General features: G+C 36.3%; 1 protein-coding gene across 5 annotated transcripts in view; it reads right to left on the reverse strand.

Moving 5' to 3' along the window:
- Nucleotides 1-9797: 9797 nt before the first annotated feature.
- mrtfaa (myocardin related transcription factor Aa) overlaps nt 9798-22424 on the reverse strand; it is a 50348-nt gene continuing 37721 nt past the window's right edge. For 3 of the 5 annotated variants that reach the window (XM_058771021.1, XM_058771023.1, XM_058771025.1), the window contains 11 exons: nt 20006-20122; nt 19639-19889; nt 18561-18729; nt 18072-18455; nt 16208-16753; nt 15206-15385; nt 14990-15106; nt 14335-14493; nt 12669-12749; nt 12355-12412; nt 9798-12253 (listed from right to left, as the gene is read on the reverse strand). In XM_058771021.1, coding sequence (XP_058627004.1) covers nt 11721-12253; nt 12355-12412; nt 12669-12749; nt 14335-14493; nt 14990-15106; nt 15206-15385; nt 16208-16753; nt 18072-18455; nt 18561-18729; nt 19639-19889; nt 20006-20122 — 2595 coding nt within the window. In that variant the 3' untranslated portion in view covers nt 9798-11720. The remainder of the gene's footprint in view (nt 12254-12354; nt 12413-12668; nt 12750-14334; nt 14494-14989; nt 15107-15205; nt 15386-16207; nt 16754-18071; nt 18456-18560; nt 18730-19638; nt 19890-20005; nt 20123-22424) is intronic. The other 2 variants (XM_058771022.1, XM_058771024.1) reach the window with 2 other exon arrangements.

Consider the following 22424-nt stretch of genomic DNA (forward strand, 5'->3'; position numbering starts at 1 on the left):
GGCTATAAATGAACTGCACCACTGTTGCATGACTTCAGCACCATTAACCCTCAACAACTCTTTCAGTTTTTATTTAAAAAAACATTTTCCCTGAAAGATCGAATAGTTTGCAAGAGTTTGATTTTAACGTTTAATGTCCCTGACAACCTCTGTAGTCCCATAAACCACTTGTTAGCCACCACCTTTACAAGAAAAGTAAAAGCTTATAAAATCACAAAGAGCTATTACTGATGTTAATACAGTAGCATGAAACATGAAAATATCTTGAGTTTGTGTTAACCACAGACCTTATGTCAGGTATTTAACCAAAAACCCATTCAAACCCTGTTGGTTTGAGCTGGTTTGAGCTAGTTGCTTAGAACCAGCTTAAACCAGCTCAAACCAGCTGCTATACTTCAAAACATACCTAACCAGCATATACTGTTTTTTCAACAGGGAACCAATTGACTTCAAGACAATGGAACCTAAAATGCTAACCCGATTATGGGTTTTGGCCTACAAAAATACATCATCCCTGCAACACAGTAATATGTCAGCAATGATTTAATATTCATGAGCTAACACAGTGCCATCCATTATGGTTACTTAAAACTCACCCTCAATACTGCCAATAAAATTCAATGTTTCTGCCTGTTGACATCTCTGAGATGGTGTGTCTTTCCTGAAGTTAAGCAATTTAATTACGTGCTGAGAAAAAAAAAAAAAAAATTAGCTCTGAGGAATTTGCAGCCTAAATGAATGATTTAATCTGTCATGAATGATTTCACACCAGCATCAGCACATCAAGACATGGCATCAACCCTCGCTGTGTTTCCACTGACGGAGCTCTACCTGCAGATCCCAAAAGATAAAGTTTTTCTAGCGGCGTCAGATGTCTCTCATCCTTGCTTGATGTAGGCGTACTTCTGAACATCTGTCTCTCACTCTGGGCCTGTAGATGGAAAAAAATCCACATGCAATGTCTGCAACAAAATACCTGCAGAACAAAACCAACACCAGTAATAAGCGCTGTACCAAAACCTAGTGAGCTACACATCTAGACAGCAATCAAGACATGAAAGCTGTTCCAAAAGCTTCTTCTTTCAGCCAAATGCTTTTGTTGCATGTATCTTTTGCAAAGAAGACAATCCCAAAATGCATTGCGAAGAAATCATACAAGATGACTGACGAGGTGAGAGAGGTCCTGTTTATTTGCAGCCTATTTAATTATTTAGTAACAAGAAGTTTGCATCGCTAATTCTAAATTAAATATTCTAATGTTCCTAACATTTGCATGCACTGTAATTGTGTCTCAGTTCAAAAGCCATAAAGGTTGAACCGATCATTGTTAAATGTAACGGTCTAGCCTACGGAGGATTGGTCTTGTCACCTATCAACTGTGACAGCTGCCATTGACGAGTGGCAGTAACGTTTCTTTTTTTAAATCTATAGACCTTGCAGACCTTGCGTTCATTGTCATCTGTCTTCCGGTTTGTATTTCTACAACATGATGCTTTTATGGATTTATGAATGAACCGCTAGTTTCAAAATCTTCCAGGTCTGTGGACTATTGTTATGACATTTGTTTGTTATCCACTTCAAACATTACAATGCACATGATAACTTTTGTTAAGTCTACAACAAGTAAATCCACTTCACCAGCTAAGTACTGTTTAACATCGATGCTATAGAAATATACAGAGTTACGCAAAAACAGAGTTCAAAGACAAAATTCGGTAACACTTTAGAACAGGGAACACTTATTAACTATTAACTACAACTTTTCTCTCAATAAATTCCTAATTTGCTGCTTATTAATAGTTAGTAAGGTAGTTGTTAAGTTCAGGTATTGGGTAGGATTAGGGATGTAGAATAAGGTCATGCAGAATAAGGCATTAATATGTGCTTAATTACTACTAATAAATGGCTAATATTCTAGTAATATGCATGCTAATAAGCAACTAGTTAAGAGACCCTAAAATAAAGTGTTACCCAAAATTCTAAAGATGGCAGCGCACTGACACATCTGACACATAACCATTTTCATACAACAGTCTCAACCGGTCTAAATATGTTCACCTTGGTCTATTTATGTCCATAATAAAAAGTATAAACTATCTATAGAATTGCATATAATATATTAATATTCAAACCACTTTATATATATTTTTTGTAACACTAAATATTTAAGTTGAAACACAGTACTTTTACTTTACATTCAACAGTGTAATCCAACATTCTTTCTTTCTCTCTATCTCTCTCAAAAATTTTTTTTGGTGTGCATTGAATGATAGTCTGTGCCGTGAAGGATCCATTTGTTGTATCCTTCATAGCCTGGGAAATGAAGAACGTATTTCAAGGCCACATTTGAAGGAGTCTTTGAATTGGGACAGTCTTTGTTGCTATGCTGTGACGCATTCAGCCTATGAATACAGCCTTCGAAGGATGCAGCCTTTGAATTGGGACGCATGCGGCTTAAGTATTTTTAGAATATCATACTATTACTGTAGCTTAGCAAGACATTAACATCAAACTCTAGTCTATTATGAACTTGGGGTGAAAAGGATTATTTGTGCAGCATGCAGAGTTATTGCTTGTGTTTTCTGATACAGTAAGTATGCTCCCTTAGAAGTTCGCTGCATATGTAGACATTAGACAACAAGGTAGCTCACCAAATTTTGGAACAGAGCTGTATTTTATGTATGGTTTGTATACACCATATACACACTACTGTTCAAAATTTTGGGGTCAGTCAGATTTTTTGTTGTTGAAGACTTTACTTTACTAAGACTTTAATTCAGCAATGACACAATAAATTAACCACATTTTCTATTTTCTATTCCAAAGTCTTTTGAACTTTCTATTGAAAGATGCTTGATAAAATATTAAAACAGAAAACAGTTATTTACATTGTATATTTCAAAATATTACTGTTACTGAATTTTGGATGAAATGCAGCCTTAGGATAAGGATAAGAAAGTTCTTTAAAACCAACCCAAAATTGTTGAATGGTAGTGTAAAAAGTGACTTTAGGTGTTAGAGGTGAAGTGCGTGTTTATTTAATACATGAACATCTGAAACGGGGCCTGACTCTCTCACACTGCAGACAGATGGGACTTAAACAAACTGAGAGAGACAGAGATGATGAAATAACCAGGAAGCATTGCCAAAAGAAAAGGAGAAAAACAGAGTGCTGAAAATATATATTTTTTTTAAATCGATAGAGAAGGAAACAACAGGGAGAGACACTGTAAAGAGAGCACACACACTTTTACACCATGTCTGTAGAGAATGCAGGCCACTTTACTCCTGCAAACCCCCTACCCTTTTTGTTACACACACAATTATAATACAGCGCCAGCTCCAGCTCCATTAATCACTTGTGTGAGAGCGAAAAGAGGGTGGACACATGACACTATTCACATGGAAGATGAATGTTGGGCTCACACGGACAAGGGCTCTACAACGGTCAGGGCAAACACATGTGCTACAGGCAGTATTTCTGCATGTGTTCTAGAACTGTGACCTGTGCAGTTACATGGGTATCGCTTTCCCAAATTGTGACATACATCCGAGTAAAGCTTATTATTCAACAAGAAAGAAAATGTTGGACGGAGGCATGGTTTTATACATCAGTTGTTGATTGTAAGGAATTGTAATGAATTTCATGACTTTTATTCTGTTTTCACAACTGTCAACGGTGATAAATTACATTTCCATTAAAAATACAATACATAAAAATTCATGAATAATTATCTCATTTATATATGTAAATAATGTTAAAATGATTGTATTTAAATTAAAAAAAACCATTTTTTTTAAATTGTACATTCACATAAAAACTATTTCAGTTTATCTGCTTAAAAAATTCAGTTTGTTATTTGCCATGTTTGTAATTATTTGTGAAATTTACCAACTATTTTTAAAATTTGACATTTTTTCCTACAATAAATTATTTTTTTCAGTGTAGAGTTTTGTCTAAATTAAGTTGGTTCAAATGGTTCAAATACTGATGTGCAAATCGTAAGTTTTGAAAGTAAAAACTTGCCAAGGTTTTAACTTACAGTCAAGCCAAAATTTATTCAGACACCTTCAACATTTCTCACATGATTACAGTTTATTCGCTATAGTTTAGAATTAGATAATACCAATTTAGGTCAACCAATTACCAAGCAATGCTTAATTTTGTTCAGTCTGTGGTGTAAAAAAGTCACATTAGCAATTAAAGAAAAAACACTTAAGGAAAACATGGTCAGGTCAAAGTGTCTGATTAATTTTTGGTCCCAAATTTTTAGCAATTTTAGCACTGTATGAAGAATTTTTGGGTATAATACATGTATGTCACAGTTTACTTTATTTTGCTATCCTCAATTACATAAATGAACTATAGTGTCCTGCACCCACTAGTAAAACAAATCTTGTGTCTGAACCAGCCTTTGGAGAAAGACATCAGTCGGCAAACTAAAGAAAGAAAGTGAAAATTATTCACGCAACTAAAACATTTGATGCAATGCACACATACATCCATTCGCTGGTCCTACTTTGCTGTATTCCTACTTTATTTCTAACTGGCCAAGGATTTCTATGCCCTCAAAACATAACTTGCACATTCATATGCATCAAAAGCTTTCTTTAGTCTGCAAGCACCCTTAATGACCTTAGGTTTAAACGTCATGAGGAAGTACCAATGAAATGGGTCACCAGATGGCCAATAACTGCTGAGGAGAAACCCACAATGCTGATAATGAAGACCCCTATGTTTCCTTTCGTCCATCAGGTTTTGACCTGCTCAGCTGAATCACCTTATTGCGTTAAATAAATTACATATGATGCTCTATCAATTGAGCAATACAATGACAAGCTCTTCCGTCTGCACGAGCCATTATTTAATTAATTCGGGTCGTTAAGAGAGGGGCTGTCTGGGAAAGAGGTTGGGTCAGCAGTCCATTACAGCTGATAGATTTCTGCATCTCGGTAAATTGATTAAACAATGTGATGAATGGACACTGAAACACTCAGCCAGGAGGAAAACACACGGGACAGGAGCAATGATGTCATCAAGGAGGGTGGGGAACAAGGGAACAGACTGTTCCGTTAGAATCGGAGAGCCCTGGAAGACTGCAGTCAAACGACGCAACAGACGTGCAGTGATTTATTCTCTACAATCGCTCTTCCTAAGGTCAAGATACCCTCTAATGGGTTCATCAAGGGGTGAGGTAGGGTTTGCATGCAACGCCGGGGTGTGTGTGAATTAGTATTTTGCGGACAGGGGAGGTGCATTACACCGATCTTGCCAGAGGAAAGTTATGAATTTATTATCACGCACAAGCCATCTAATCTAACCAGCTGCCTGGAAGCAAGGTTCATTGAACATGGGTAAAATCAAGTAATTCTTGCAGTTGAGAGTCTGTTTTCACACTCACCCCTGATAAAAACAATGAAATCAATTAAATAATAAATTATGTAAATAATTTTTGTTTTATATAGTATAAAATGAGAAAAAAAAGTTGATTGAATCATGTCTGGTTTAAAAACAAATACATTGCATCGTGAAGCCTCCTGTTGCATAATCAGAATTCACAGGGTCTTATAGGAACAATATGTACAAAAAATGTGCATACTATGCAAAAATGCTTAGCATGGATGTACAAAACTTGACTACATTCTTAATAATAAAGGTTTCAATAGAGTCTTCACAGCAATGCCACAGAAGAACCATTTTTTGGTTCCCCAAAGAACCTTTCAGAGAACAGTTAGAACATTTTGTAAATTTGAAGAACTTTTCCACTGTGAAGAATCTTTATTTCAATGAAAATGTTCCATGGATGTTAACAGATCTTCGTGGAACCATAGATAGCATTTTATTTATTTTTTTATCTCAAAAGAGACTTTCACACCACGTAGTTCTAGGAACTCAGCAGAACCAATTTCCCCCTCGGGCCATTTTCCTAATTGCATTCGCACCGGCAACAGGAACTCAGAAACGGCAGACAGCGACATCATTATTCATGGCATTTACAAACGTCAACAACCGGTCAAAGTCCCTTTCAAAGAAAGTCTGTTCATTCGGAAGCCATATATGCAACACCTCCAGGCAGCTCAAATGAGACCAAGTCCTATCGAAATGAATGGGAGAATCCTGAAATCTCAAAAACTGCTCGCTGAAGTCGCAATTAAATTACATATTTCAAATCAGCAACAAAATCTGCCCCATGAATGTTGTTTCTTATTCTCAAATAGCATTTTAAAAGTGTATTGTTCAGTCTAGACCAGCCAATGCGCATGCGTAGCTCCAATGCCCTTATGACTGCGCATACGCATAGAGTGGGGGAAAACCCCGAAGCGAGTGCATTTTAGCACTTCCGGCTCCATCGTCCCAGGTTTTTTTAATGGGATTTTGGTTAAATCCCTTAAATAATGTCCGTGGTTCACACAAGCTCAAGATACTTTCACATTTTATTCTACGACATAAAACACACCAGTCACACCCCACTTGTGATTTTTTTAAACTGTTACGCTTCTTAAAAAGGATGGTTGCTAACAAGTTGCTAAATGGGACTACAGGCGCTGTCGGAGACATTCAACGTCATCACAGTTGTGTTGTCATCACATCAATATACAGTATTTTCCAATCGTAGTGTATAATTTGTAGTACAATTAATTGTAGAATAACCAATTAATAGTTTACCGCATTTTATATTGTTGTTTGACAATGTTTTTTTGCTTTGCCCCAAAATGCAACACATGCCTTCAGATGGAAGATGCTCGTTTTATCGCTTACTGATACGTGATTCTCGTACCATAAGGTAAACTCGTATGATTATTCCATGTAAACACCACATTTACTGGCTTAGTCGCGGTGAAAGTGAAACTTTAACGATGCATAGTGCTTAAAGCCACGTTAAAATGAAATGTTTACAGCCACAAGAAGCTCTTAGAAAGCATATAGATTGAGGATTTTCTAGAAGCAAGGATAAAATAACATTTTGTGTACCAATCCTAACAAAACGATAGCTGACATGTGGTACTTTATTCACTAAAATAAATTTAATCTTATATCCAAAACTCGCTCACTCTGCTGTTATTTAATAGATTAAATGCACTAGAATTTTATTGAATAGTAAGTAATTTTCGTAAGGGAACATGGAAACTCATAGAATATATTACAACAGCCAAAAAAGTTTCACAGGAATGTACCAGGGGCACATTCATTTAAGAGACCGTTCGCACAATGGGTCCAGGTAAAGTCGTTTACAAATGTGTCCACTGCAGCTGGGTATACGCAACAATTGAAGATATTAGAAGACATGTTTGTCGAGCATATTTTGCAGTATTAAACATGTATTCATACCGATTTCATAAAATTCTTCAAAAAGAACACAAAGATTGGCCTTCTCAGCTGCCAGTAGCAACACTTGTGCCATCAGAACAAGGTGTTCAACCAAAGCCACTAGAAGGCAAGCCTGCAACCATTAGCCAAAAAAGTGTAACGGCTAAAGCTAACGCTTCCGGTCTGGCAGTACGTGGGAAAGGAGACCAGAGGCCCTTTTTTTTTAATGGATGTCAATGGAGGAGAGGCTTCACTACGCTGCATAAACAGCTTTTTAGAGAAAACAGCTTATCGTTTAATGAATCAACAGCCTATCCGCTAATCTTCAAAATGTTTTACACTAAACAATACTTATGTATTGAACTATTTTTAGAGTTTACCACGAAAAAAAAAATGGTGTTTTATAAGAGAAGTCACAGACTTTTTGCGACTGGTGTGATTCAGCTTACGGCACTTCCCATTCATTCCTATGGGATCCGTAAATGGCGATTGAGTGTCGCACAACTCTGACTGAAATTCAATGATGTCGAGACTACAACGTGATTGGTTATTAAGGCACACGTGATCCGAGTTAGCCGTTACGCTTTCTCCAATAGTCTGTAATACAGACCCTCTCATCTCCCTATATTAAGACAATCTGTGGTTCGACACACCACCGTTTCCGTTTAAAAAATATTTTGCACCGTTTTGTGTACTATAGTGTATTATAGTGTACTACTGAATGTACCTGAAAGTGATGCACAAACTTCATCTTTTTCTTTTCTTGGCGCCAGATTGTGATTGCTCACAGGTATAGTTGTCCATCAATTACTGTATGATCATTTGCATTCAGCCGCAAACACGAGGTGCGAGTGGGTGCCTGGTGCGCCACATCTACTGTGTTCAACGTAAAATGCATTTTTTTATAATGATATATGTATGTTCATGTTTATATTTTTATTTATGTATATGTTAATTTTAATATTAATATAGAACGAAAGTTGTTTTTTTGAGCAACAGGGATGTGCCCCCCTGGGAGATGGTGCTCTACGCAAACTGCGTACTCTGCGTATAGGGAGCGGCGGTACTGGTGATAACAGTTACCCTGCGTTCCATTCGGAAGAGCTCATCCCTATGCCCTAATCCCTTCAAAGGGTTCACCCTCCGGAGTGAGAGCTTTGAAATGTTGAAGGGTGTAGGGGACCAAACAACTGTTTCTTGAAGTGCCCTTCTGCGTCAACATCCTGTGCCCACATGGAGGCGCCGTCATCATGGAAAGAATCTGCGCAAAGGATCATGGGAGCTCGAAGAGTCCATCAGTTGTACCCTTCAAAATCCTTCATTCCGAAGGGCCCTTTGAAGTGGCCAGTTTTGAGCACTTCGGTTTGGCACGACCCTTCAATATGGCAGCCATGATTGTTTTCACTCCGAAGTGCCCTTCGGAGGGCAATATATCCCGTTTGGAATGTAAACGCACACTTTATGCGAAAGCCCATGAAAATTTGACTAAATCTCCTATGACAACTTGCAGTGTTGAGAAAAGAACAAAACACTGCATACAACAGGTAAATTCCATTGTCGCTGTTTTCCATGTTCGTGGAGTAAATATTTTTACACAGCTTTTTAAAAATGCCAGGTAGCCAGTGTTTCGCACCCATTTGTCCAATCACCTTACGCTTACGTCACTGGTAGTTCCTATAGACTCTTTTAGACCCTACTTTGAAGTATAGGAGCTAATTTAATTCCCCAAAAATCAGTTCCTAGAACTAAATAGGCCATGTTCCTAGTTCCTGTGGTACAAACACACCAAAAAGAGGGAACTTAGTCTAGTTCTAGGAACTATGAAAAGGTTCCTCTGGTGCAAAAGCCCCTCAAGTCATGGTTCACCCATGTGATGTTCCAAACCTGATGACTTACTTTCTTCCAAGTGACCTTAAAAAGAAATGTTAATGTTATACAAATATTAATGAAAGTCACAATAAAAGTTGTCCATGTGACTTATGCCGTAAACATTTGAAGTATTTCAGAAACTATAAAATATGTTCTAAAATGTAATCATTATTCACTTGCTAATTTTGGGTGAACTGTCCCTATAAGGAAGCCCACTATAAATACACTAGGTTATGTCTATCAGACATGTTTGTAAGAATATATGATACCAAGCACTAGTCAACCATTCTAACCCACACTTTTTTTTTTTTTCAACCAAAACATTTCCACATTTCCACTCTGGAAAGCACACAGAACATTTATTTTTATTTGTAACATTTAATTTATTTTCCAAAAATAAAAAAGTCTTAAAGACGATAAGCCCTGAGAGGCTCTGAAGCCCCACAAATGAATACATTCAGCCAACGAAGCATTGAGGAGTTTGATTCTCCAACATACAGCAGGTGGACTGGAGATCATGTGGATATGAAGCTCAATTTGGGCCACAAGAAGTACCAGCCAAAACTCTGCGAGTGCAAATTCAAACAGATGGAGAGCGTGAATACTGCGGACAGTAATGCTGTTCCCCCAAATGACGTCACATATATACCAAAACACACACACACACACACACACACACAAACAAACAAACAACACAATTCATTCCTGAGCTCATGTACAATATGCAGAAGCACTGGGAAATAAAAAGCACATTAAAGCAACGCATAAGGAAAGTAACAGTAATAATATACAAATGTGTTTGAGGGTCCTTGAAATTTGAATGTTCCTTATTGATTAATTGTGATTATGTCTTGTGTATATCTTATAATCTTTTATACACTAAAATCTATACATTCAGATCATCTTAGAAATATTCATGATCTCTTATAGGCTCATATTCCTTTATCGAAACTTCAGCCTACAGACAGAAGTATTGATAAAATACAGTGCAGAACATACAGTACGCTGTGTACTGTGATAGGCATATACAACATTTGAGTTCATATACAATGCAGAATATATACAGTAAAATGTTTAACAATCCCCATTCAGCTCAATGGACAAAATATTTTTGAACGGTACAGGCATGTTTGATTTTTAAGAACATTAAATTAAAACATAAATGTAATAAAGTAATTTCCCAGAACTTGCCATGTCTTATACAGTATATAGCATGCACAGTTAGATCAAAATATTTACTGGAACTAACAAATATGAAGCAGTAATACCTCTTTTAAGCTTGCTAAAATGTGATAAAAATGAGTCTCATACTGTACTTTGGTTAAGATTGGTAATGTAAACCCTGCAAGGATGAGGAGTAACACAAGGCTATTAGTTCAGAGTCATACTCTTAACTGTCAAGCACTCTGGGAATTGTTTAATCTTGCACTATTAACATAGCAATTAACTACGCAATTAAAACTTCATCTGGCAGCTCTCATCAGGTTGCAACGCTAGCAAATGCTAACAAAAACAAGGTTTGAATGGCTTTTCTTTCCATAATGAAAAAAAAACAAAATAGCTAAAGTAGCATAGTCCAGTTGTTGTATTAATTAAACATTGAATAGCTTACAGGCTATATAGCCATAATATAATATTTTTGGCACATCTACAAAATGTTGAACATTAGTAGCTGTGGATACATGTACCTGTTGAGAGTTTCTTGTTTAACAAAGATCTAATTGAATTTAAACAGTGTTAAGTACTAATGATCAATAATAATAATAACAAATTATTAGTACTATTATTATGGTTGTTGTTGTTGTTATTATCTTTATTAATATTGATACGCTTATGGTAACATATGAATGTCAATGCTCAGAAAATGTTACAAAATCTGTTGGCTTATGCTACAAAATTTTAGCAACATTGGTTCAGTGCTATAAATAGTAAAATCCAGGTGTATATTTCAAAGCTATTAAGTTATGCATAAGTCTACCAGCTATATTTGGTAAAGCAGGTAAAATCAAATGATTCCTTTGATGCCGCATAATCAAATTTAAAGGTGAATTAAACTCAAAAGCTGCACTTAGTGAATTAATTTGCTAAAACTGATGCAAAATCAGGTTATATTGCTTGTACGTATGGATATTTCCGAGACGTTTGAAAAACTCCATCATCTAGAAAGCATCTCTTTTTAAGTGTCATTGATATGAGCAATTCACATATTATAAATGATAAAAACACAAAAATATCTTGTTCTAATTTTCAAATTTAAATGGTTTAAGCAATGTGTTTCAGATGAGCAAATGACACCCAGATAAAAACTATATGTAGACTGCTCTGTGACATGTGTGTTATCAGGGGTGTGAGCAAGCAAAGGTGAAGGATAAAGTCTGTCAATATGTAACATAATCCAATTTAAGTTAGTATTTTGAAAATCCATACTTGAATCCAAACGGGAAAAGTCACCGATGGAAACAAATATAAACTGTACTATGTGAAGGAAGCTAATCCACAATAGGCCCTTCCAAAAATATTGCAGTCTGCGATATCCCATGAGCTATAAGCTGGACCAATTCATATCAGAAGTGTCCAGAAAGTCTGTGGAAAATAAGCTAGAGGAGTTGTGTCCATTCATATGAACCATCCCAGGCCCATCCCCTCCAGTCCCGCCCATTCCAAGCTCCAGCCAATCCATGGGATCGGGGGCGGAGTCTATCAAATCTGAAGGCGAGTGACTTGAAAAACTCATGTCACATGTATCCATTGGGGAACGTGGGTGATCTAGGATACTCGGTGTGCTGAGCATTTGGTTGTGGAGGTCAACAATTAGCGTCGTCGGTCCTCCTGGCTCCACTCCCAGCAAAGGCTTGCCAGTAGTGCTTTCCAGGAAATCTTCAAGACGCCCACCTCCTGTGTTACAGTTGCTGTGGATCTTAATTGAAGGAGGCTGAGGCTCTAAAATTAAAGTTTTGAGGGGCATATCAGGAGGACGGGAAAGACTGAGAGGGGAGGAGCTTGAGGAAAGGGGCGTGTTCGGCCGAAGCCTTTCGAGAACAGGATCAGGTGCAGCTTTGAAATTCTCAGAGATTTCTGTAGGATGCAGGAAACAAAGAGTGTGAGCAGCTATACGCTTCTCTCATCTAACTTGCTTTAAATGACAACAAATATTAAAAATCATCAAAAGAAATCACCTCCACGCTGAATTAGGATGTCAAACAGGTCGTCAACCTGCTGATGGCAGCCATTCTCCTGCAAGAACATCAACATCATTAGATACTGGGATCTCGTTCAATAATCAGATCTTGGATCTACTCCCCGAAATCCATGAAATCACTCAAATGAAATGGGAAAACAAATCCTAAATCAGCCCCAAGTGGTGACAAATCATGGATTTCAACAAATGAATGGTCAGAAACATTAAAATGAAAAGAAAACAAGTTATTCTCGCAGGGGAACAATAGAAATTCAACAGCAGATGGAAGAGAGATGAAGGACAAGACAGTACCTGATGACAAAGAGCTATGGGTGAACACAAGGTGGAAGGAGAGAGCAAAGCATGCTGGTCCAAACTCACACACATCTCCTCCTGACAGACAGATATGGATGCATATTAAAGGTTTCGTTCTGTCATTATTTTCATGGAACACTAACAGATGAATTCCAATGAATTTCATGCAGTTCATCCCCATTAGTAATTAGCGACCAAAACGTAACATATGCACCATAAAAGTAGCCCATATTATTAATACACTATATTCCAAGTCTCCTAAGGTCTGATTTCCTGAACAGTAGTAGTTGTTTGACCTGTTTTTGTAGTTCTTATTTGAAGTTTTTGATGTCTTTGGAGATTGACAGACATTGTCACCATTGAACTATATGAAAAAACTGCATAAAAGTACTCCTTTTGTGCTCCACATGAAAAATGACAGCATAAAATGACAGAACGCGATGGGAAGAAACAGAGGTGTAAAAAAGAGATAAAACAATATGTAATGTGGTTAAAAAAAGAGGACAGGTTTTAGAGTCAGATTAAGCAGGATTGTAAGGATCGTGATACCACGCCAAACTATCAAAACGGTTAACATGCATGTCTCAATAAAGGTCTTAAGATTTATATCACAGACCTATAAATCCGTACTCCGCTAACAGAATCTGTGCCGTATAGCAGTCTAGACACAACTCCTATTAGAATTCCTGCCTCGTATGACATAGATTTTGTTATTTAGTTTTAGAAAAGATTCTTGCTGGCCCCAAGACAGTCTTTACATAGAGTACTGACACAAACACAAGCTCTGCTCCAAAACCCTTTTTTGTAACTCTTTCCAGCTTTACACAGTCAACAGTTCTTAATCTTAGGTGTTCTGAGATCTCTTTGGCTCGAGGCATGCTTCACATCAGGCAGCGTTTCTTGTGAAGATTAAACTCCAAATTTCTGAATGTTTTTGAATGGACTCCAGGTTAGTTTTTCGCGGAGACTTTAGACTAGGGAATACATTTTTTTTTCTCTTGTCTGCACTGTGAATGTTTACAAGGTTGTCACATGATCCTTCAGAAATCACTCTAATATTCTTATTTGAGGCTCAAAAAAATTTCTTATTATTATCAATGTTGAAAACACTTGTGCAGCTTAATTTTTTTAAATAAACTTTTAATTTTCAGGATTCTTTGAATGAATAGAAAGTTCAGAAGAGTAGCACTTATTTGAAACAGAAATCTTTTGTATCAGTGTAAAAGTCTTAAGGTCCTTGCACACTGAGTCCGAAATTTTTGTATGCGTTTTTTCATTTTTTCGTATTCGTCATCCTTTTCTATCAAAATGCTTGCTACGGATGTGAAAATGCAGAAAATCGAACCTGATCCGAATTTTTTATGACATTGACCTTTAGCTGGCACTATCGACTAAACAAATATCAAATAAAAGAATAAAATTAATAATTCGTTAAAAAGTCTTACTGACCCCAAACGTTTAAATAGTAGCATTTTGTGTCTCAATTACTTAAACCGAATAGCCGGTTGAATGCAAAAATTCAGTTATCCCAAAGGGTTCGCATACTTTTCACATTTGAACTTCTTTAAAACAACGTACATTGCAAGGCACAGTAATGTAAATGATGTCTAGCACACCAGGTTTTGGAACAGATCTTTAGTACGTACACAAACAAAACACTTACGTTGTCGTTGTTGTTGTTGTTGGGAGATGAGGGGATGGGTTCGGTGTCGTTCATGGAATCCACTGGAGAGAAGAACGGTTGGATATTGGCTGGTGATGAGATGGATGTGCAGCTTGATGCTTTGTAATTGGTTGTCACATTTAGGTCTGGCTTTAGTGCCTGTCAAAGTAAAAACATGCATCTCAATTAGTCCCAATGTTAATGGGCTAATAGCCCATGCCTGCAACTCTCATTTCAAAGCCAGTGACAGTGATTAGTCATTAACATTTTAATAAGTGGGTTTAAAAGTCTCATAACCGTGTTCAATGACTTGTCAGGAATAAGTAATGTCGCTTTATACATATCATTAATTTATATGGAGAAAAGATGGCCGTTTTCTGCAAAAGTCCTTCCCTATTAACTATCATAGAGTCTCAATTAACATCAACAGCTAAAAGAATGAATGTGGCAATTGAACTAGAAGTAATATCAGCTGAGACTTATCTTTTTCTCCTTTCATTATTTGATTAGATTGACAAAATTTAAGACATTTTTACAGAAAATAATAAGGTCATGTATGTATTCCATATTCAAATTGTATTCTGTTTCACACACTATTAAAAAAATACAAAAAAACAAATGTGTAAGAACAGCAATAAAGTGTTTTTGTACCAACCTTTTTGATTGGCTGTTTCAAAATGACGGTTTGTATGGGTTGTTCTGATTGGTTGTTTCTGTTAAGGAATTCAGTCACTGATTGGTTGGGAAACACGGTGGGTGTAGACTGCAGTCTCTGAAAATGACATAAACATCAATGATTAGGCCTACATAATAATTGTATAGATTTTGACATCTCCAAGCACTGAGGCACAAGTTTAATCTGATTGGTTACTTTGCCCAGGGCGCGGCGGCCTCTGGCTGGTGCCTCTGTGTTTTGATTCGACAGTGTTAGCAGGAACTGGTTGCCGTTGCTGTCGGTCACTATGGTGGGGGTGGAGTTCGAGTTCAGTACATCCACTGGGAACGAAGAAACAGGACTTGACTGCTGGTTGGTAAGTGCTTGAGGCAACTGCTGGAAAAATGGAAAAGAAGAAAGGTTAGCAAAAAAAACATGAAATGTTCCATGATTTTCCATTACAATAAAAGTCTAACGTCTGGTTACTGCTGTGCCACAAACACAACCCCAGGAGGCTGCGATGTAGTGCTTGTGTGTCAGGGGAAATAGAGTAAAACATTTTCAGAAATGATTTAAAAGTACTCTGAAAATACAGTGTCAACAAGGGTTGCCAGGTCTGCATAAAAATAAAAAAACCTCTGTCAAAATGGTACTGAAAACTAACTCAATCACATTCAAAACCAGCCTAATCACATTCCTGGGGAAAATGGCATCAAAATTATCATGTTCCTGGGAGTCAAAGCCTAAAAAATTCCACCAGAAAACAGCAAACTCACTGGTGTCTTAATTTTTAACTTAATTTTGAAATATCTCTAAAATATTCCATTCAAATTTTTTGTAATTTTGTTATGTGCTTTTGTCTTTTTTATTAGTTTTTCTCTTTTTATGATTTATTTTTTAAGATGTATTTTTTTGCATTTTTGCCTTTATTATGATAGGACAGATCAGAGCTGGCAGGAAGCAAAGTGGAAGAGAGAGAAGGGGATGGGATTGAGAAAGATACTCAAATCGGGTTTGCACTACCCGCAAGGCTATTGGCGCCGACTTTTATGATTTATTTATTTATTTTTTTTTTGTTTAGTTTTGATTTATTTCCAGTAATTTTAGTGTGAAAATTTTAGTTGTCAAGGCAACATTTCTAAGTTTTTCATCTAATATTTTTAATTGTACTTTACAAAAAATATTTACGATTAATCTCAAAAAGGAAATTGTACTGACTTGTTTTTGTTGGTTGTGCTGTTGTTTTTGTGTCTTCCTCTTCCTCTGATGTATTTGTTGCTGTAGGTTGCGCTGATTCTGTTGCATTATGAGCTGCTGGTCCTGCTCCAGGTCTATTGCAGCCGCTGTCCTTTGCTGCTGCTGCTGCGTCTGCCCTGCATGCCGGAACACCTGTGGCTCTGTCACCATCTCGCTCTCTTCAATCACCTCTATGACCTCTTCCTTAATGGTCGCTCTGATCACCTCCATAGTGACACCAGGAAGTACCTCTTTCATTTGGACCGGCGCGCCCACACGTTTGCCATTCAGCTGCGAGCGCAGAGATTCGACCAGCTGCTGTTTCTGCAGCAGCATGCGTGTGAGCTCCTGAATGCGCCGGTCCTTCTCCTGCAGCATCTGGTCCTTGTCTATAGGGGGCGCCGCAGACTGGGACACCAGACAACAGGAGGACGGAGACGTCCGGCTGCCGGGCTCCTCTTTAATGCAGATCGTGGAAGGGAGAGGAGGAGAAGGTTGCAAGGAGAGCTGGGTAAGAGGAGAGGTCACCTGAAAGGAACAGGAATGGCAAATACATAAATATTAAGAGCTATTCAGAATACTCCAAACTCTTTTGAGTAAATAGTTACAGTATATAATTATATAAATGTAATAAATCCATACTTTGGGAATACCGTGTCACAAGCGCTACAGCACAACAAAACTACATTGCACACATAAATCAACAGTCTACACTAGAAGCGGCTGATATACTGCAATGTGCAATTAGTTGATGGATGCACCGTTTCGATTGCTGACTTGCTGCACAGCTACTTAAAAACAACTGTACTATGTTAAAATAAAAAAAATATTTAAAATGTAGGTTTTCATACACATAAGAAAGAAATAATTGATGCTGTGAATTTTATTTGTTAAATATGTACTGAACATTACTGCAAAGCTGGTATGATTTGTTTTATTCTAATATAGATTGATTTTTAAACAAATATAAATAGCAATCAATTTTATATTCATATCATACACAGATGTAAAGAATTACTGAATAATATAATTGTATTATTATTATTATTTTAAACATTGATAATAAAACAAATTATGAATTATTAGATCTTCATTAAAAATAGTTACTTTTATTTTGATGAAGTTGAGCCTAATTATTTTAAATTAAACTCCTTTTATATTTATTAATAAAACACTTATTATATCATTATCAATATTTAGACTAACATATTTTCTTTAAAAACAAATATAGCTGAAGTCTAGATAAAATATTATTTTTAAACTAAATGTATTTAAATTCTACTATAAATTAATATATTGTTATCAATTATATAACCACCAGATTAGTACTAAAAAGGATTTTCCTTGAAAACATGAAGTATAAAGGATTTTATTTTCATTTTACTGTTGCCAAAATCTAACCTAACTATTATTTTGATATAACTGATTTCATTAATAATGATTTAAATATTTTTATATTTTATTATAATTATGCAACCAGCAGATTTTCTATATTTTCAAATATTTTATAAATTATTAGACCAACAGATTTTCAACAAAACTACAGTAGGATTTTATTTTAATTTTACTATTGCCTGAAGTCCAAACTAATTGTTTAATCATCCATTATCAGACCAAGAGATTTTATTAAAAATGAGGTAGGCAACGTTTTACTGTTGCAGGAGTGTAGCCTCAAGCTCACATCTGAATGGTTTGTGGTGAGTGAACACTCAGAGGTGACATGCAGCTTTGACACATGCATCAGCCTCTAGCTGTTGTGGTGCAACGCTTCACTGGTCGCTTCCACAGCAGAATCAGGGTAAGCTTATCTGTAAATGTCACTTTTTACACACTTGGAGACATTTACCATTTCCCCAAAAGCATCCCCATTACAGCTGGTTTCATCTGGGCTCATTCCAGTCGACGAGCGCTCTGAGTGGGCGGGGGAAACCGGAGGGGAGGAGCTAGTGCTGCCAAACTGCATTATCTGAGGGGCTGTCATCTGAGCTCCGCCCCTTTCTGCAGTAGCAACAAATGGTAAGGTAGCAATCCCCATGCTCCTGTCTGCTGATTGGGTGGAGGAAGAGACTCCTCCCATTACAGGGGCTGGTGGTGTGTTGATTTTAGAAGATGTTGGTGCGTTGATGCCACCGTTCTGCTCGTGAAAATTCTTCAGCCGCTCAATAAGGTCATTTTTGGTGCCTGAGACGGTTAAGCCCCGCACTTTTAACTCCTGCTTCAGCTCTGCCACCTGCAGGAAGTGAAGAGAATGACAGTATGTGACAGGAGTTCATTAGACTCCCAGTCAGTGATCAATAATGAAATGAAGAGTTATTATCATAGTAGGGGATTCAACCTTCAGCTCATCCAGGTTGGGAGGCAGGGGTCCCATTTTAATTCCACCTCCGATTGTAGTGGTCTGCTGATTCTGACCAGTCAGATTAGTGGATGTTGATTGAGAGGGCGTGTCATTTTTGGATGGTGACGGGCCATTAGCTGAGGCAGGCTGCTGATCAGCTGGGGGCCTAAATAAAGTGTAAAAAAAAAAAAAGATAAAAAATGTTGATTGTATTTAAATTTATAGCCATATCAGCATCAATGGCTATTACATGGCAGATACAGACTGAACATTCAACAACATTCATATTATTGAGGAAATCAATCATTCTAATATGCTGATTTATTAACAATGTTGGAAACTGCTGTGCTGCTTAATATTTTTGTTGGAACCTCTGATACTTTTTCAGGATTCTTTGATGAATAAAAAGTTAAAAAGAGCAGATAATAAATCAGCATATTAGAATGATTTCTGAAGGACCATATGGCATTGAAGACTGGAGTAATGATGCTGAAAATTCAGTTTCGACACACAGGAATAAATTATATTTTAAAATATATATTAAAACAGAAAACCGTTATTTTAAATTGCAAAAATATTTCACAATATTACTGGTTTTCTAATTAATTAAATGTAGTCTTGATGAACATTTCTTTAAAAAGCATTAAAAATCTTGCTGATCCCAAACTTTTGAACAGCAGTTTGGTTGTATATACACACACATACATATACATATATATATATATATATATATATATATATATATATATATATATATATATATGTGTGTGTGTGTGTGTGTGTATGTGTGTTATACATTCTTTGATAAATAGTTCTTTTCATATATATTGTTTTATATATATATTTACTTTTATTCAGTAAGGATGCATTCAGTTGATCGTAAGTATCAGTAAAGATATTTATACTTTTGAACTATTTATCAAAGAATCCTGGAAAAATGTGTCATGGTTTCCACAAAAATATAAGGCAGCACAACTGTTTTCAACACTGATAATAAGAAGAAATATTTCTTCGTTTCGTATGCTTTCTTGAAAATTAACACTGAATTACAATTCAATTATTAGGCATTTCTTACTTGGGTGGAGCAGGCAGGATGGTGTGGTAGTTGTAGTTTTGTTGCTGTTGGTTGATGATCTGCAGCTGGAGGAAGAGCTGCTGTTGATAGAGGAGTTTGGCGTAGGTGGAGTCGAGCAGAGGTGGAGGCTCACGCTCGGGTTTATGGTCTGGAGGAACATACTGGTGATACTTCAGCTTCTTCACTTTTGGTTTGTTGTCTCTCACCTTCTTAGAGCGCTGAATATGGCGCTCACTACCCACTTTACCACCCTAAAAGAGACAAAGACATTAGCATGAAAGAGGATTTATCTTGTGGCGTTATTGCATGTGCGCAAGAGTTTAAAACTGTAATTCCAGCTGTCCTGGGTTAAATGAGGAACTGTCACCTTTTGTAGTGCAGGAGCTTGCTTGTGGCCTGTTGTTCCATTGGTTAGTTTCTGCTGAGGGGCGGGGCCAGCTGTGTTTGGCAGCGGTGGAGGAGGAGGAGGAGGAGGGGGCGGGGCCTAAAAAATCCAGAGAAGGATATGAACTTGAGGAACTCCATCGTGTTTGTGTGACTGCGTTCAGAGAGCACAGGCATGTGTGTGTAAATGCGACTACAGGACCAAAACATTAATGTGTGCAGATGATCAAGTGCGATTTCAAGCATGCTTGTTAGCATAAGTGTGTGTGTGAATGTGTCTGTGTGGATGTGTAACGAGCTGAATGAAGATGGGGAGCACTGAAAATAATTCAGGGCTCTTGAGAGCTGACTGAGCACAACGAGCTACACGAAGACTTCAAAGTGTGATATTCTGATGATGATAGATTATTAGTTTGTTAACCTTAGAGGGGATTTACTCAAACTGCCAAGATTTGTGCAGGCTTAATTAAAAGTTGAGACCACCTGTTTGAGACATTCAATTTACATTCTGTGCATTAGAAGTATATATGTTACTGGTGATGGAAAAGTACATACTTTTGACATATCACTGATACTGTTTCAAGTATTTTATTGTTACAACCCGAATTCCGGAAATGTTGGGACGTGTTTTAAATTTGAATAAAATGAAAGCTAAAAGAATTTCAAATCACATGAGCCAATATTTTATTCACAATAGAACATAGATAACATAACAAATGTTTAAACTGAGAAATTTTACACTTATCCATTAAATGAGCTCATTTCAAATTTGATGCCTGCTACAGGTCTCAAAATAGTTGGGATGTGGGCATGTTTACCATGGTGTAGCATCTCCTCTTCTTTTCAAAACAGTTTGAAGACGTCCGGGGATTCGAGGTTATGATTTTCTGGAGTTTTGGTGTTGGAATTTGGTCCCATTCTTGCCTGATATAGCTTTCCAGCTGCAGAAGAGTTCGTGGTCGTCTATGACGTATTTTTAGTTTAATGATGCACCAAATGTTCTCTATAGGTGAAAGATCTGGACTGCAGGCAGGCCAATTCAGCACCCAGACTCTTCTACTATGAAGCCATGCTGTTGTAATAGCTGCAGTATGTGGTTTTGCATTGTCCGACTGTAGATGATGAGATTTGCAAAGCCTTTGCAATTTGACGTTGAGGAACGTTGTTTTTAAAGTATTCTTAATCTTTTTACACACTCTTTCAGAGATTGGAGAGCCTCTGCCCATCTTTACTTCTGAAAAACTCTGCCTCTCTAAGACATCCCTTTTATAGCTAATCATGTTACAGACCTGATGTCAATTAACTTAATTAGTTGCTAGATGTTCTCCCAGCTGAATCTTTTCAAAATTTCTTGCTTTTTCAGCCCTTTGTTGCCTTTGTGCCAACTTTTTTTGAGACCTGTAGCAGTCATCAAATTTGAAATGAGCTCATTTAGTGGATAAAAGTGTAAAATTTCTCCGTTTAAACATTTGTTATGTTCTCTATGTTCTATTGTGAATAAAATATTGGCTCATGTGATTTTAGTTTTCAAGTCTTTTAGTTTTCATTTTATTCAAATTTCAAAAACGTCCCAACATTTCCGGAATTCAGGTTGTATAATTATCAATACTACTAATATATTTTGAATTAGCTTTTATTTTCATGTTTTCAGGTTTCATTTTAGTTTACGGTTTAGTACTTTTGACTTTTGATATTTCTTTTTAATTTTGTTTTTACTTAAGTTTTTAGTCATTTAATACTTCTTAAATACTAAATCAGAAATTCATTGGCAATTAGAAATGCATTAGAGATGCACTGGAAACTAACTGAAATAAGTTGGATAAAAATAAAATATAAATAGAAGAAAAATATATTCTTAATCTAATTTTTAATAAGATTTATTTTTCAAATAACAAAAAGTAAATTTCTAATAGTTTTAAATTTTGTTAACAAAAATTATACTGACATAAAATGTCGCTAAATTCATTACCTTAGTCATACATAATAACTGGTTTAGATATAAAATTAAACTATTACCATAAATTATGCATATTCCAAGAAGAAAAAAATGTAGGGTGCAATGATGCAGAGATTTATCATTATATGTATTCGTATTTTTTAGTTTAAGGTTTAGTAATTTTATATGCTTTTGATTTTCCATATTTTATATTTAGCTTTATTTTTATTTCAGTTTTAGTCATTTTAGTACTTAAATTTAAATGAAAATTAGAAGTGTTGCATTGGCTGAAATAAGTTAGTTAAAAATAAAATATAAATATTATATAAATTCTTTTTATTTTATTACATATTTTAAACTAATTTAATAAGCTTTATTTCAAATAATGAAAACCTCTAATGGTTTCGTTAGTTAAGAATAACAATATGGACTATTTGCATGTCAGCACTGCCTTAAAATACATTTT

This window comes from Onychostoma macrolepis, chromosome 03, assembly GCF_012432095.1.
Source record: "Onychostoma macrolepis isolate SWU-2019 chromosome 03, ASM1243209v1, whole genome shotgun sequence".
NCBI lineage: Eukaryota > Metazoa > Chordata > Actinopteri > Cypriniformes > Cyprinidae > Onychostoma > Onychostoma macrolepis.